The sequence below is a fragment of the Salvia splendens genome, chromosome 1 (genome assembly GCF_004379255.2).
Source record: "Salvia splendens isolate huo1 chromosome 1, SspV2, whole genome shotgun sequence".
Lineage (NCBI taxonomy): Eukaryota > Viridiplantae > Streptophyta > Magnoliopsida > Lamiales > Lamiaceae > Salvia > Salvia splendens.
Window position 1 is genome coordinate 12,928,722 of NC_056032.1, and position 15,813 is coordinate 12,944,534.

General features: G+C 45.4%; 2 protein-coding genes across 11 annotated transcripts; one reads left to right on the forward strand and one right to left on the reverse strand.

Annotated features, from left to right (window-relative positions):
- Positions 1 to 1,960: 1,960 nt before the first annotated feature.
- On the reverse strand, positions 1,961 to 14,492 carry LOC121742775. Of its 10 annotated transcripts, none has more exons than XM_042136004.1 (11): positions 11,952 to 12,131; positions 11,609 to 11,857; positions 10,516 to 10,686; positions 4,860 to 5,068; positions 4,643 to 4,708; positions 4,184 to 4,483; positions 4,000 to 4,098; positions 3,741 to 3,923; positions 3,403 to 3,638; positions 3,292 to 3,324; positions 1,961 to 3,067 (listed from the first exon to the last, which is right to left on the reverse strand). In XM_042136004.1, coding segments are annotated over exons 6-11 (675 nt in total). In that variant the 5' UTR covers positions 4,307 to 4,483; positions 4,643 to 4,708; positions 4,860 to 5,068; positions 10,516 to 10,686; positions 11,609 to 11,857; positions 11,952 to 12,131; the 3' UTR covers positions 1,961 to 3,066. The 10 variants fall into 10 exon arrangements, with proteins under 10 accessions (XP_041991938.1, XP_041991939.1, XP_041991930.1 ...); XM_042136005.1 differs by having other exon boundaries at positions 1,961 to 3,088; XM_042135998.1 differs by lacking the exons at positions 1,961 to 3,067; positions 3,292 to 3,324; positions 3,403 to 3,638; ... (2 more) ...; positions 4,184 to 4,483; positions 4,643 to 4,708 and adding exons at positions 12,504 to 12,615; positions 12,939 to 12,994; positions 13,091 to 13,189; ... (2 more) ...; positions 14,103 to 14,263; positions 14,352 to 14,492 and having other exon boundaries at positions 4,911 to 5,068.
- On the forward strand, positions 5,618 to 8,332 carry LOC121797794. The gene has a single exon (XM_042196552.1). It carries the CDS (start codon positions 5,618 to 5,620, stop codon positions 8,330 to 8,332), a length of 2,715 nt encoding a protein of 904 aa, XP_042052486.1.
- Positions 14,493 to 15,813: the final 1,321 nt, after the last annotated feature.

Consider the following 15,813-nt stretch of genomic DNA (forward strand, 5'->3'; position numbering starts at 1 on the left):
GCTTCATAAAAACTTCTTGAATGGAAGATTTTATAACCATGTCTATTTTTATCCTTTAAAATTATATTCCCTCCACGGACAAAGAATAAATGATTAGAAAGAAAATCTCTCAATTTTCGAATTCATATAAACAAATATATTTGTTTATTAGAAAAGTAGTATTATTGGGGATGTGATATATAATACAGTAAAAACACAAAATATAATGTAAAAAAAAAAAAAGAAAATTACTCGAAAAAAAAACCTAAGTCTCAAACTCAAACCCAAATGTGTATTGCGATTTTGAAACTACGCTTCTCTATATATGCGTCGCCAAATTGTAAATAAATATTTTTGCAAGGATTAAACTGAAATATCCATAAATAGGCACCGAAAACAGTTTCATCTCATGAATGGAAGTGATTCTACTCAATTGAGTTTTTACCTGATTACGTTCTGTTCGCCCTATTTGGGCAATTAGAAACCAAAACCCCCTCTTATTTTAATACATTTTTTTTTTCTATTTTTGTACTCTGATGATAGATACTGCCTTAATTATTCAATACCAATACAGACAGGAATAACTTACCGAACATGGAACATAAATAAATTTAAAAAATATGGATTTTAATTTCAATGTAATGCAAGTGACATTATTTATTTAGTTTTTTGAATGTTGGAGCTGTTCAATAATTTATTTTATTTTTTTATAAAAAAGAGAGGAAATAGCGCACTTTGCATACAACCAAAATACTTGTAGATACAGACCATCTAATCTAATGATCTAAATATGAGTCATGTTAAATACAGCTCAAAACTTCACAATATACCAAAACCGCCCCACCAACGGAAATGTCCTCATCAGATATAAATATTACAACATTCCAAATAAATTGGACATTACTGCAAAACTACAAAAGACGACTGTGATAACATTGATAAGAATATGGGTAGTTTCTATTTTGTTAGGCCGACACCATTACTATAACAATTTTTTGTTGCTAACAAAATTATTCCCTAATCTTTAATTTGATCTCTCTTCAAGTGTTCAGCGTCTACTGTAATAAAATGTCAGGCAGAATACCACCTGGAATTACCAACTTGACAAACCTTACGGATCTTGTTTTACAGGAGAGATTCCATCAGATTTGGGCAAGAATATGGTTCCTGGTTTAGGTATCTTGGATCTTACAGGAAATCAGTTTACGGGAGAAATTCCTAGTACTGTATGTTCTGGAAACCGCCTCGTACGTGGATATTAGGCCCTCTATGAGAGATGGTGGATATTGCTTTACAATGCACTGAAATGGTTCCAGATATTATGCCCTCTATGAGAGATGTCGTGAGTTTGCTTCTTAAATTTCAAAGCAAATCCGAGGTGAGTGTGAGAATTCATTCAACCCCTTAGTTTTAAAGTGAATGCTGCTACATCAATGCAAGGACAATCGAAGGAGAAGTTGATATCGATGTTCATGCCAAGCCAGTAGTTAGGACTTAGGATAAGGGAAGATACGTTCTAATATGTTTCAATTATCCATACATTATTAAGTATTAGGATTTGCTTTGATTTGTTTAACAAGATTAGTTTGAGTTGTTAGGAATATTTATACACTTTTGATTTGTTTCCAGGATTGTAAACTCCTATAAATATCACATTGATGATAGATATAATTATCTTTTGGAGAAGATCACATTTTGGACGGAGAAATCCGTGGCCTTCTTCACTCTCTGCCTTTCACTCCATATCAAATGTCCTCACAGAGACCAGGTTATGATTACCATCAGTTACAGGTAAAAGGTAAACACTCTTCTAAGGATCCAGTTGAATGAGACATAAAAGCAGTTGTGTTATCAACTTACACTTTTTGTTTAAGAAGGCCGGGGCAGGTAGACAAAGATTGAGATAGAGATTGTTTGGCACCAATATCAGCAAGTACATAATCAAATCAGGGAGGGTTGCTGCTTAGGAAGCCAAAACATATAGACCTGCAATAATTTCATTCAACTTTATAGCACCTAGTATATAAAATCACTAGAATAAGTAAAACAAATAATCAACTACATGTCAAGGATATGATATAGTCAGAGAAATGAAGACAAATGTAGCCTTGAGTCCTCAATCCTGTCAAATGTTTCAGGCACCAAGCTATCCTTCAGAAGAATTTAATGTAAATAGCTGCTATTGCTGATGCGCAGCCTCCAGGTTCCGGAATGCCTTCACAGGTTCGTATATTCCTCCAGTGTGGTGAGGTGCATAATGAACGGATATTCTCATGCAACTTCCTAATAGTTTAGTCGCAACCCAAGGAACTGCACCGGGCCTGCTAAACCATACTCCACTGATGCAACAGCTACCCAGTGGTTCTGTTGCAAAGTCACCATTTCAGCTGAATGCTCTCTGGCCTCAACACCAGCAGAATCAGCTGCTCCAGTTCCAGCAGCAACTGCCAGCACATTTCGGCCTTGGAGGGGTTGCAAACAGTTTGCAAGTACCTAGTCAACCAGGTACAGGCGGTGCAATGGACTTTCAAGGAAGCCAGCCAGGCATGCTGGAGGGTGTGTGCAGTGATAGCCAAGGCAACTCTGGTTTTGAACCTTCTGGGGGCAGAGAGTGATATTTGTAAGGCTTGCTTCCCTTTACGTAGTGGCTGTATTAAACTGGTGGAAAACTCTCTAGTACCTTTCCTCGGTGAAGTCATACTTCATCACCAGTGCATAATATGAACCAAAACTTAGTTAATACTCCATGAATGATTTTATATTATACAAATTATTTAGGTTTAGATATTGTAGGTTTCTTGGGCTTTGCAGAATGATCTCAAAAGCTAAGGCATGTTGTCCCGGTTGGGATTCAGTTTAGTCATCACCAAAATTAAAAACATTGACCCCAATAGATAAAAAGGCCCAGTTTTTTTTAATTTAAGAGAATATACGGTCGACAATATATACTTGTATCTTGAATCACATTGTCATGGTGATAAGTAGAAATGCATATTTCAACTTGACATTTTACAGCTTCAGCATCCTGCTCTGCCCACTTGGTGGCACATAAAGTTAGTCATCCCGTCACTTAAATTACCAAAATATCCTGCACAGGGAAGTCGAAAATCTTTTCGAGGTGATGAGTGAATCATGTGGAATCAAACATAATAGACATTTTATCAGATTGAAAGTTCAAATACTAATTTGGTGCACGCTTTTGGTGTCCTTGGATCATATGCAAGTGATGAGTTATAAGAATGGATCATATTTTTTGTCATCAAGGAGTAGCCAGGAAATGAATGAGCAAATTCCGAATATAAATATACTTACTATCTTCTGTGAATTGATGCAGCACCAGTTGTTCTGAAAGAGTATAGTAGTAAGACTTTATTTCTAATAAAGGGATTATTATTGGAAATTTTTATAATATCTAGTGCAGACCTGCTCTGTTTTTGCCCAGCCATGCTCATGCCAGTCCTCTGAAATGGACCTTTGCTTTGAGGATGACCAATTCTGTCAGGGCTCATTCCATTTCCAGTTGACAACATGGTAGACCCCACAGTAACAGAGCTCGTCGGTTCTGCATGATCATTTGATTTGCTCAAAATATCATTCGAGACTCCTCCAGCAACATGAAAGGTGCTTCTGTTCAAGTTCTGACTTTGCATTGCTGAGAACTGAGTAGGATGATCAGATCAGACACATTTGAAAGTTCAACAGCTTCAAAATTATGAAACTGGGGCCTTGTTAGAATTTACAGAAAAAATTCAAGAGGAGACCTTTTTCGATCTGTGGGAATGTGCCATGGGAGTGACTGCTACAGAAGGCACAAGTGATGAAAGAGAAGATGGAGCAGCGGCAGCAGCAGCAGCAGCGGCCACTTTAGCAGCAGTTGCTGTGGCTGCTATGGTTTTCTGTGCACCTTCTCGAAGCTGAATGTAGTCTCCCTCGATCAAAAATAACTACAGGAAGGTAACAGTCACACTGAATAATCATCTACCCAAGAAGTTGAAATATAAAGAAGAAGGGGGGACTTACATCAGGATGACTGGCAACAAAATCATCAAGCTTCCCGTGTTTCTTTTTATAATCATGACAAAGAAGAGGTGCAAGCACTTTCCCAAGTCTATTTGGAAGCTGTTCAAAGACATGTCAAGCAACAAATAACATTAGCAGTACATACATTTACTAATATCAAGTGAGGGCAAATAAATTAACTCACAGTCGTACTAATTCTTGTCCTGCCACAAGATCCTATAGCACGAGCTATAGAAGCCAGTAATGCTCTTTCATCCAATTGATAACTTTCGCCAAGATTTCCAGTTATATTACTTTTCTGACCCATGGAAGCAAAGTCGATGGTTTAGGCATCACTTAAGGCAGTACTTGAGGTTGTTTCACTAAAATTAACAGCACGAGTTTGTCCTTCTGGTGAAGATGCATTGACTGTAAAACTAGGATTTTCCATCTTTGCATTTCTGTAGTCCACACTGTGACTAGTTACAGGTTTGCCTTCCTTCTCCTGAGGTTGTAGTAGTAGTAGCAGCAGTAGTACTTATTAATTTGAGTTTTAAAGAAGACTAAAACATAGAATCAAGTTCAGATTCAAGACCATAATTTTCAGCAAATAGGCTACGGAAAAGAGATTATGTAGAAGTAAATTGCATGTGTGCTAAAAAACCTTAGTGTCAATTTCAATATCAAGGGGATCCACTCTAAGCGCCTCATGAAACTGAGATGACAATTCCTGCAAGTTAAGGTGAGATTTGGCTTTACCATGGCTCTCATCTATAGAATAATTCGTATAAAAACGCATGACATAGTTATAAACAAGATATTTAAAGGCATAAAAGTAAGCAACAAAGCCAAGGTACAAGAGTAATCTTTGAGCTACCAACCTCTATCTCTCCATTTGGTGATGGAACCACAGAATCAGTAGCATCTAGCTGGGAATTGATGCTTGCATATCCATATAGTTTGTTTGATGAACATGCTCATTTACTGCTAATGCTTCATGGTGAAAATGAGAATCTGCCCTAGACAAATTTTCTTCAGTTTGCTCAGGATAGTGGTTGTGTGTTGGAATGTGTTCGCCATCTGACAGAGACTTGGAACAAAGAAATGCACAGAATCAGCTAACATAAATTGCAACTGATGAGACCAAAAAAAATTCCAATAAACCGCTGATACGGCAGGGGCGTGGAGGGTCTACCGCCGAGGAAATCGGGGGGTGGTTTGGCCAGCAGAGAAGAGTGAGGAAGCAGGCGAGAAGAATAAGGAAGCAAGCGCGGCAGACACGGCCTGCGGAGGAAAATAAGGAAGAAATCAAAGGAAACGGGAAGCGGCTAGTTGTTAAGTTTGTTCCTATTTTAGTGTGATTCAATTATTTCCTGTTATGTCCATAGTCTATAAATATGGAGACTCTAGTCAGATTAATTATCGAGTAGTGATCATTTGTATTGGACGACAGATTGTCGTAGGCCTCCGTAGTGAGGATTGTCTTTCGGTTCTTGAATTCTATCAATAAAGTCCGCAAATTTCCCTACAAACAATATTGTGAGTGTGCGTGCGTGTGGAGAGTACAATCAAAGGGGTACAACTCGTGCCCAGCTCAATCGTGCTGCCTTTACTCCGCTAACAATTGGTGCGGTGAACGATGGTGAACTCTCGAGGTGATTCTCGCCTTGACGCAGTGGAGAAGGCAAACGAGGAACTCAACGAACGGGTCACATCATTGGAGTCCAAGCTCGACTCCTTGTTGGTCGAAATGCGCACGGGATTCGCGTCCCTCACCCCCGGTACCAAAGTCCCTCCGGAGGACGGGGCTTCTTCCGAGCACCGGGAATCAAATTCGGTTTCAACTGGCAACAATCCCCCATCCCCTATGCCGACGTTTGACGGCACCGACGCCCTCGCATGGCTGGCACGGGCGGAGCAATACTTCCTGATTTCGGATACGGCGCCCGAGAAGCGGGTGGGCGTAGCCATGGTGGCGTTGGCCGGCGCCGCCCTCCCCTGGTATCAGCTTCTGCGGAGACGGAATCCAGACCTCTCCTGGGCCCGGTTTGCTCGCGAGTTGATGAAACGTTTCGGGGGAAATGGGGCCCTGGACGAATACGAGGCGTTTGCAGCAGTCCGGCACACGGGCTCCCTCGCAGAATATGTAGCAGCATTCGAGGCACGCCTCGCTCAGGTACCGGATATAGCCTGCCACCAGTACCTCGGATTTTTCATGGCGGCCCTCCGCCCGGAGGTGCGCCTCCAGATGAAGGCTGCAAAGATCACATCATATGAAGATGCAGTAGAATTGGCACTGGACATAGATGTGCTCGCATCACAGCATCCTCAGAGGACAGCCCCTGCCCCCTCCCACACGGGGTCGCAGCCCTACACCGGGCAACAGCGTCGCCCGTCGACCACCGGTTACTCAAGCGCGCCCTCTCAGCTCTCTTCCACAGGACCGTCCCGGCCAATGTCCAAACGCTTCCGGAATATCTCCCCGGAAGAATATAGGCGGCATATCGCGGCTGGCACCTGTGTCAAGTGCGGTCTCAAGTTTAGCCCGACTCACAAGTGCCCGCCCAAGACCCTCAATGTCCTCATCTGCGACGACGACAAGCTGCCAACAGAGGACCTGGAGCTAGAGGAGGAGCTAGAAGATGCGAATAAACCGGAACTCTCCGTTCTATCCCTACATGGCTTGGACACGGCAAATACCATGAAATTGTTCGGCCATGTGGGGCAGCAGCAGGTCAAGATTATGGTGGATAGCGGGGCAAACTACTGTTTCATCTCCGAGCAATGCGCCCAACAGCTCCAACTGCGGATCACCCCAACGTCTCCCTACTCAGTCGTTCTAGGGGACGGCTCCACACGGCGTGCGGCTGGAATCTGCAAAGGGGTCACAGTGACAATGGCAAACGAGGACTTCACCATATCTTGCTATGTATTTCCCCTTCGCAACATCGACATCATCTTGGGAGTGTCGTGGCTCGCCTCCCTGGGGTACGTCATGGTTAATTGGCAACATTCCTCGATGGATTTCTCCATCCACGGCAGACCCGTGGCCCTCAAGGGGAATCCATCCCTCATGCGGCGGGCCTGCTCCACCGGGGACCTCCGTCGCCTGGAGGAAGGCGACTGCGGATGGGTCCTCCACTCAATAGACGCCACGCCATCAGCCTCTCCTTTCGGCATCGACCCGACCCTAGCGACCGAAGCCGTGGACCAGTTACAGCAGCTGATCAGGCAATACCCCGCAATCACAGAATCCGCAACCGACTTACCGCCCCGCCGCCAGACAGACCACAGGATACCGCTTCTACCAGGTACGGAGCCCGTCTCCGTTCGTCCATATCGTTACAATCATCTACAGAAGGACGAAATGGAAAAGCTCGTCGCGGAAATGCTGGAGTCAGGCGTGATCCAGCCCAGCACAAGTCCATTTTCCAGCCCGGTACTCCTCGTTCGCAAGAAGGATGGCTCGTGGAGATTTTGCGTGGACTACCGGGAGTTGAACAAAAGGACGGTCCCGGATAAGTACCCCATTCCGGTGATACAGGAGCTGTTGGATGAGCTACATGGGGCTCGATGGTTCAGCAAGATCGATTTAAAGGCGGGGTACCACCAAATCCGGGTGGCGACCGAGGACGTCCCCAAAACCGCATTCCGAACCCACTCCGGCCATTACGAGTTCTTGGTAATGCCGTTCGGCCTCACCAACGCCCCGGCAACCTTCCAGAGCCTCATGAATGATATTTTCAGACCGGCATTGCGGAAGTACGTCTTGGTTTTTTTCGACGATATCCTCGTCTACAGTACCTCGTGGCCCGACCATCTGCACCACCTACACTTGGTTTTCACGGCACTGCAGGCTCACTCCCTCGTGGTGAACGCAAAGAAGTGCCTCCTGGGCCGAGACAGCGTCGAATACTTAGGCCACATCGTATCCCTCGAGGGCGTAAAGATGGACCCGGCCAAGATCTCAGCAGTCCTCCGCTGGCCCACCCCATCCTCGTTGAAGGGCGTGCGCGGGTTCCTTGGCCTAACCGGGTATTACCGCCGTTTCATCCGGGACTACGGCAAAATTGCAGCGCCCCTCACGGATCTACTGAAAAAACCGCAGTCCGCGACCCCGAAGCGACCATGGGCATGGCCACCGGCGGCAGCCTCGGCATTTGAGGCACTCAAGACGGCTCTGACGTCAGCCCCCCTCCTCAAAATGCCAGACTTTTCCAAGGATTTCGTGATCGAATGCGATGCCTCCGGCCGTGGCCTCGGAGCGGTTCTCATGCAAGATCGACAACCGATTGCTTACTTCAGCAAGACCCTGGCCGGCCGCTGGTTAGCCAAGTCCGCGTACGAGAAGTAGCTTATGGCTCTCGTCCTCGCCATTCATCATTGGCGGCCTTACTTGCTAGGCCGCAGGTTTGTGGTCCACACCGACCAACGCAGCTTGCGGCAACTCCTAGCCCACCCTTTGGCGACCCCGGCACAACAAAATTGGGCAGCAAAGCTGCTGGGCTACGACTTCACAATTGTCTATAAGGAGGGACGGTTGAACAGGGCGGCCGATGCCCTCTCCCGACAAGACGACGAGCCATTGGAACTCTCGGTCCTGTCCCGTCCAGCGTGGCCGGAGTGGTCAACCGTCCAGAGCGACTTAGCCGCGGATCCCGCGCTCCGAGGCATCAGAACGGCCCTGGAGGCGGGCCAGCCAGCCGCCCGGCACTACGAGCTGTTGCACGGCACCCTGTTCTACAAAGGGCGGATCGTCGTCCCTCCCCACTCACCATGGGTACCCAGGCTCCTCGCCGAGTTCCACGTGACCCCAACAGGGGGGCATTCGGGGGCATACCGTACCTATCGCCGGCTAGCCTCCAACGTCTATTGGCCAGGCATGATGAAGAGGGTCTCCCAGTTCGTCGCGGCATGTGCGACGTGCCAGAGGCACAAGTCCGACACGAGATCGCCGGCGGGCTTGCTGCAGCCACTTCCGATTCCAGCTCGGGTTTGGGAAGATATAAGCATGGATTTCATCTCGGGGTTACCTCGAGCCGGAGGGTTCGATTGCATCTTCGTCGTCGTCGACCGCCTGTCCAAGTATGGGCACTTCATCGGATTGCGACACCCCTTCACAGCCAGACAGGTAGCAGAGCTGTTTACCAATGAGGTTGTTCGCCTCCACGGCATACCCCGGTCCATCGTATCCGATCGCGACCCCATATTCTTGAGCTCATTCTGGAAGGAGCTTTTCCGCGCCACGGGAACTAAACTAAAGATGAGCTCCGCGTATCACCCGGAAACAGACGGCCAAACCGAGGTACTTAACAGATGTTTGCAAACGTACTTACGTTGTTTCTCGTCGGACCGGCCGAAGCAATGGAATAAATGGCTTGCTTGGGCGGAGTACTGCTACAACACCAGCGTTCACTCCGCCTCGGGGATGACGCCATTCGAAGTGGTCTACGGGCGACCCCCCCCTACCTTGCACTCGTTCATTCCCGGGGAGATTCGAGCGCAGGCAGTAGTCGACACCCTTCGCTCCCGCGACGAAGTGCTGGAATTATTACGTCATCACCTCCGGCGAGCCCAGGACCGAATGACTGCCTCAGCCAACAAGAAGCGGCGGGATGTGGAGTTTGCCGCCGGGGATATGGTCTATGTCCGGTTCCGACCACACCGGCAGTCCACTCTGTTCTCATCCCGCAACAGGAAGATGGCGCCTCGTTTCTTTGGGCCGTTTCGAATAGAGTCCCGCATCGGGGCAACAGCTTATCGCCTCCAGCTGCCCGAATCGACACGCATACACCCCGTGTTCCATGTGTCGCTGCTCAAACGGGCCGTAGGGGACGCCGCGGCAGAGGCTGATCTGCCCGAAGGCCTAGGCGGTAATGACCCCCCTTTTCTGCCGGAAAAGGTGCTGGACACCCGAACCGACCACCGGGAAGGTGAGGACCACAGCCAAGTCCTCATCAAGTGGCAAGGGATGAACGATGATGACTCCACATGGATGGACGTGGCGGACGTACAAGGCCAATTCCCCTTCTTCAGCCTTGCGGACAAGGCTGTTTCGACAGGTGGGGCAGTTGATACGGCAGGGGCGTGGAGGGTCTACCGCCGAGGAAATCGGGGGGTGGTTTGGCCAGCAGAGAAGAGTGAGGAAGCAGGCGAGAAGAATAAGGAAGCAAGCGCGGCAGACACGGCCTGCGGAGGAAAATAAGGAAGAAATCAAAGGAAACGGGAAGCGGCTAGTTGTTAAGTTTGTTCCTATTTTAGTGTGATTCAATTATTTCCTGTTATGTCCATAGTCTATAAATATGGAGACTCTAGTCAGATTAATTATCGAGTAGTGATCATTTGTATTGGACGACAGATTGTCGTAGGCCTCCGTAGTGAGGATTGTCTTTCGGTTCTTGAATTCTATCAATAAAGTCCGCAAATTTCCCTACAAACAATATTGTGAGTGTGCGTGCGTGTGGAGAGTACAATCAAAGGGGTACAACTCGTGCCCAGCTCAATCGTGCTGCCTTTACTCCGCTAACAACCGCTTACCTGCTGGCTTTGCCAGTTTTGCAATGACTGAAAAGGAGACGACTGTGTGACTTGTGATGGATGGGGTACACCATGTTGATGCATTACAAATGGGTGCAATGCAGTTGGAAGATAGCTCGGCATACCAAATAGGGATGATGGAGCAAATGCAACACCATTAATTTGGTCATTCTGTTAAAAAGAGAAAAAAGAGGGAGTAAAATTCATCAAACAGAAAAAGCAGGAATTCTTCCTTCTTTTCAATTCCTATCCAAAGATGGAAAGTTTTTGGGATCTATGATTTGCAAAATCTTGTGCCAATATGACAAACTAAAAGAAATGGCAGCAAAGCTGTAGTTCTAGTGCTAATTACAGAGTTACTATGCATGCAAACCAGTGTTGTTAGGGACGAGGGGCGCACCGGGTCGATGAGGTGAAAATTCGGGTCGCGGGTCGACGAGTCGACGGGGTCGAGAGACCCACAAAGCTAGGTTAATTTTTTTGCCTTTTAATACTAAATAAAATAAATATATTGCTCTAATGTTTATAATATATCAAATAATATAAATGTAGACGCAATTCATGTGAATAGAGATAAAATGGAAAATAGAAATGATCAAAATATCAAAACAATTCATAAGTCATAACACAATAAATAATTGAAACCATTGTCTGAAAATATCAAAACAATGGAATATATGAAGGGTGGCAGCAAAAGATCTTTGAATTGTTTATTTGTTTAGGAGTGAAGAGGCCGAATTCTAAAGTTTAGAAAGTAGGTTTGAAGAGTTTGATGTGGTGCATGCATATATATAGAGAATTGTGATTGAGAGAGTCAGAAAACAAGTGAGAGATTTGAGAAATCAGAGATAGCATGTGTTTAGGGCGACCCAGGCGACTCACTCGACCCAGGCGACCCAGCGGCGACCCGGTATCTCGATCAACCCACCCATGTTGGGGCGGTGATGGTCTCGACCCAGGCGACCCGAGCGACCCGAACGACATTTTGACAACACTGATGCAAACAATGTATAATACTTCTAACTCCAAAAAAAAACACAAATAGAGAAGCTTATAACGAAAGGACCAACAAAAAGCAGCTCTGCAGATTTACCTGTATTAGAGTGCTCCCTTCAGAAGTTTCAGAATTGCCATTTTCTAAGCTACCAGTGTTTACAGTGGGTGATTTGTTATCATTCACCTCCGACTGGATACCATTGGCATGTTCAAGTCGAGACACATCATTTGAATTTGAATGGGACACGTGAGATACATCTGATTGACTTCCACTCTTTTCTCTTGCATCAGCCATTTCAAGTTGGAGCTGTTGTACATGCAAATGAAGCCTTTCCATTTCCCCGAACTGATAGCAGAGCATAATATTTAGTAACAACAAAAAAAATGATAACAACCAATTTTGTAAATGGCTTCTTCTATGATTGTTTCCTTTTAAGCACCTGTCTTTGACAACCAAGCCACAGCTGATTATACTGTTCTGTTCGTTCTCTCAGTTCAGATTGTAAAGTGTGATTGGCAGATGTTTGCAATGCATCAATTTCCTGAGCACGAGGTATCCAAGTGTGTGCCTCCCTTATCTGCTCAGCTTTAAAACTTACATTTTCTTGCGCAATCCTATTCTGCAACAGAAAAGGAAACCTGCTATTTTACAACCTCAGAAATTTGGCATTTGGCAGATGAAACATACACTGCCCACTGCCCAGTGTCGAATAAAACTTCATCTAGAGAACGAACTAATACATCTCAACAGAACTATCAATCTAGCATCCCTCACACACACGAAGACAAAAACAAATATGATACGGTGATACCATCAACCGACAAGTGTAAGTTAACAAGACCAAACCCATATTGTATACACAAATACAATAATTATCAATCTGAATTAAAGAAGCTAGCAGCTAAATAGTGATTATACAGGTGCTCCACAAAGCATAATGAGACAATGTTGCACAGACAAACATATGCATGCTATAAAATAATGAAGAAACCTATTCCTGCAATTCAAGAAACTGGCGCTCTTTTTCTTCAATATGTTCCTGAAGATCATGAATTTGTTTGATATGTTGTGCTCTTTCCGTTTCGACATTATCCCTCTCTCTCCTACAAAGAATTGTGAGAATATGAGACATACATATACATATAGTAGTTGCAAGACACTTAAAAAATTGTTAGGCAACAAGTATGATATGCAAACAAATATAGATGATCTCACAATTATACATGATGCAACAATAGCAAGAAAAGCATTAAAGTATAGCTTGTTATGATTTATGTTAGAACAACCACTTCCAAACAAGTAATGAGAATATGAAGCACACAACAAAAATATTACATAAGCAAGAAACGTGATTACTAATATCATATAGATGAAAAATACAAATAAGAAATAGGCAAAGACACAGTAAAGATTAAAAGAAAAATACATATAGCTTTGGAGCTCTTTGCTTTGTTCCCTTAAAAGACCCTCTTTGGCCCAAGCCTGCTAACAAGAGGGAAGGTCAGATGACTCAGATGTTATCCGTGAACCAATAGCAGAGTCCCAATCCAAAAGAAAATATCAAGTATTCAAACTAACCGATTCATTGTTCAATTTAATGGCATGCAATTCTCTTTCCTTTTCACCCATCCTTCTCTCCAACTCATGTATCTTATGTCCCTTTTCATGCAGTTGCTCCTAGAAAATCAACCAGCCTTCCAAGTTTAGCTAAAACATCAATTATTAGCACACATCCATGTGTCCTACCCACATGGATGGCACCTTACCCAAATTTTAGCAAGTACACACAAATAAGCACCAGAATGTACAAAGTCATGAATGTCTTGTCACAATGCAATATGCATGCATCAAGGTTTCCATTCAAATTGTAACAAATAAATACAAAACCTGAAGTTTGACATTCGCATTCATGTGCTCTTTTATCTGACCATCAAATGTATTATGCAATCTCACAATTTCAGATCTTGCAGATATTTGGGCTCGAAGTACAAGCTCCATGTTGTGCAACTCCTCCCTTTTTCCCACTAGATTGTGAAGTCTCTGCTCCAAAATATCGTTGTCCAGACCCCCATCTATAATGATCGAGCAAAAATCAACATCGAGAGACCTTCTGCCATCCTGCACCTTCACATAAGAACACACATTTATTTCCTCTTTGTCATATTGTTGCAACAATGTAGCCAACTAAAAATAAGAAATAGCTCAGCAAAACACAGCTATCACCTCGTATATTAATCTCTCATCGGATCGACCTATCGTTGAGCGCTCCAACCCCTGTGCATGCAGCCATGAAACATACGTACAAATATATAGAGTGTGTGTGTGTGTGAGAGAGAGAGAGAGAGAGTGAGAGAGAGTGAGAGAGGGGGGAGGGGGGTTTACAAAAATACCCAAATTTAGTGCAGTGTTACATCAAACATTATTTTCTAAGTAGAACTCCGAGAACCAGAAAACTAAACCGGAACAAAGCAACACCAGCAGAGCATTGACTACCTGCCAGACATTCAGTTCATTTTTCCCAAATAAAAAATTTCACAATCCGAATATTAAGGCGAAATAACGGAGCAGTTCATTACAAGCAGATTCTCACCTCGTTAGCGGAGCTTCTAACCGATTGCTCAGATACAACGCGCCGCTCCTCGCGGGAAGGTTGAAATGAGGAAGAAGCCGACATTGCCAGCATAGCAACCCCGCCATTGCGCACGGCGGAAGTAACACCGGGCACGGCCTCCATTAACTCAAAAGTCACACCTTTTTTCCTAAAAAAGCCCTAATTAGTCATCAAAACCCTTACTTGTAAAGGCGAGAAAAAGACAAGAGAAAATCAGAGTGAGCCAACCAAAAATGGAGATGGAAAGTGACGGATAGTAACGATGAACTGAATCCACCAAATATTTTGCGGCAGAATTTGGGGTCTTGTTGTGAATTATGAGTTTTAGAGGGACTTAAAATTTGTGAAAAACTAGTTGGAGACGAGGGAAGTTATTGCCTGCTTCGCTTCTTTGACTACCTTCCAAAATAGGGTGCAGTTTTTGTCTTGTACAAATATTGCGGCACTTAGAGCATCTCCAATGCCGGCGTCAAAATCGCGATGCCGATTTTTCACCGACGCCGGTTCTGACGCCGAACCATTGGAACCGGCGTCGGCGAAATCGACGTGGTCATGCCGATTCGCGCGATGACGCCGGTTCCGACGCGGATCCTCACGGCGCCATTGTGGGTCCCGGATCGGCGTCAAACCGGCGTCAGATTTTATTTTTTTTTCTTTTGAAAACACTATATATACGCGCTTTGAACGTCATTTTCAGTCGCACCACTTGTTTTAACGAGTACTCTCTCTCTACATTACTTTCTGTACAAGATCAATTTAAGAAATGAGTAATGCCGGTGGTAGTGGTGGGGATGCGGATGAGTACGAGCGTATGCTGAACGAAGAGCTAGATGCCTATACGAGCCGTGAGGTTGATCGATGGATGCAGAGTTATATGCAGCCGGCGGCCCCTCGACCACGACCAGTTGTCCACCGTCGACAAGTGGTTGATCGTGATCATGAACCTGCACATCAGCGCCTGTTCACAGATTACTTCGCAGAGGAGCCGCGTTTTAACGCCAACCATTTCAGGCGTCGTTTTAGGATGAGGCGGGACTTGTTTATGCGTATTGTTAACGCTTTGGAGCAGCGATATCTGTATTTCCGCTTTAGGCACGATGCGGCTGGCAGACCCGGCCACACCCCTATTCAAAAGTGCACTGCGGCAATCAGGCATTTGGCCTACGGCACCGCGGCAGACATGTGGGACGAATACCTCCACATCGGTGAGACGACTACCATCAAATGTATGAAGTATTTCTGTCAGGGCGTGATCGAAGTATTCGGTGATCAGTATCTCCGAAAGCCTACCCCCGAAGATTGCCGGAATCTGCTGCGGATGCACGGGGATCAGCATGGGTTCCCGGGAATGTTAGGCAGCATAGATTGTATGCATTGGGAGTGGAAGAACTGTCCCGCTGCCTGGAAGGGGTTTTACACGACCGGCTACAAGGGAAAAAATCCCACGATGATCCTCGAGGCCGTAGCTGATTACCGGTTGTGGATTTGGCATGCGTATTTTGGGATAGCCGGTTCGAACAACGACCTAAACGTTCTCAACTCGTCGCCCCTTTTCAACGAGCAGTGCCAGGGCGTCGGTCCGGCCATCAGTTTTGTCGCCAACGGCAACCAGCATGATATGGGCTACTACTTGGCGGATGGGATATACCCTAGGTGGCCCGTCTTTGTGAAGACGATCCGGTGCGCATCA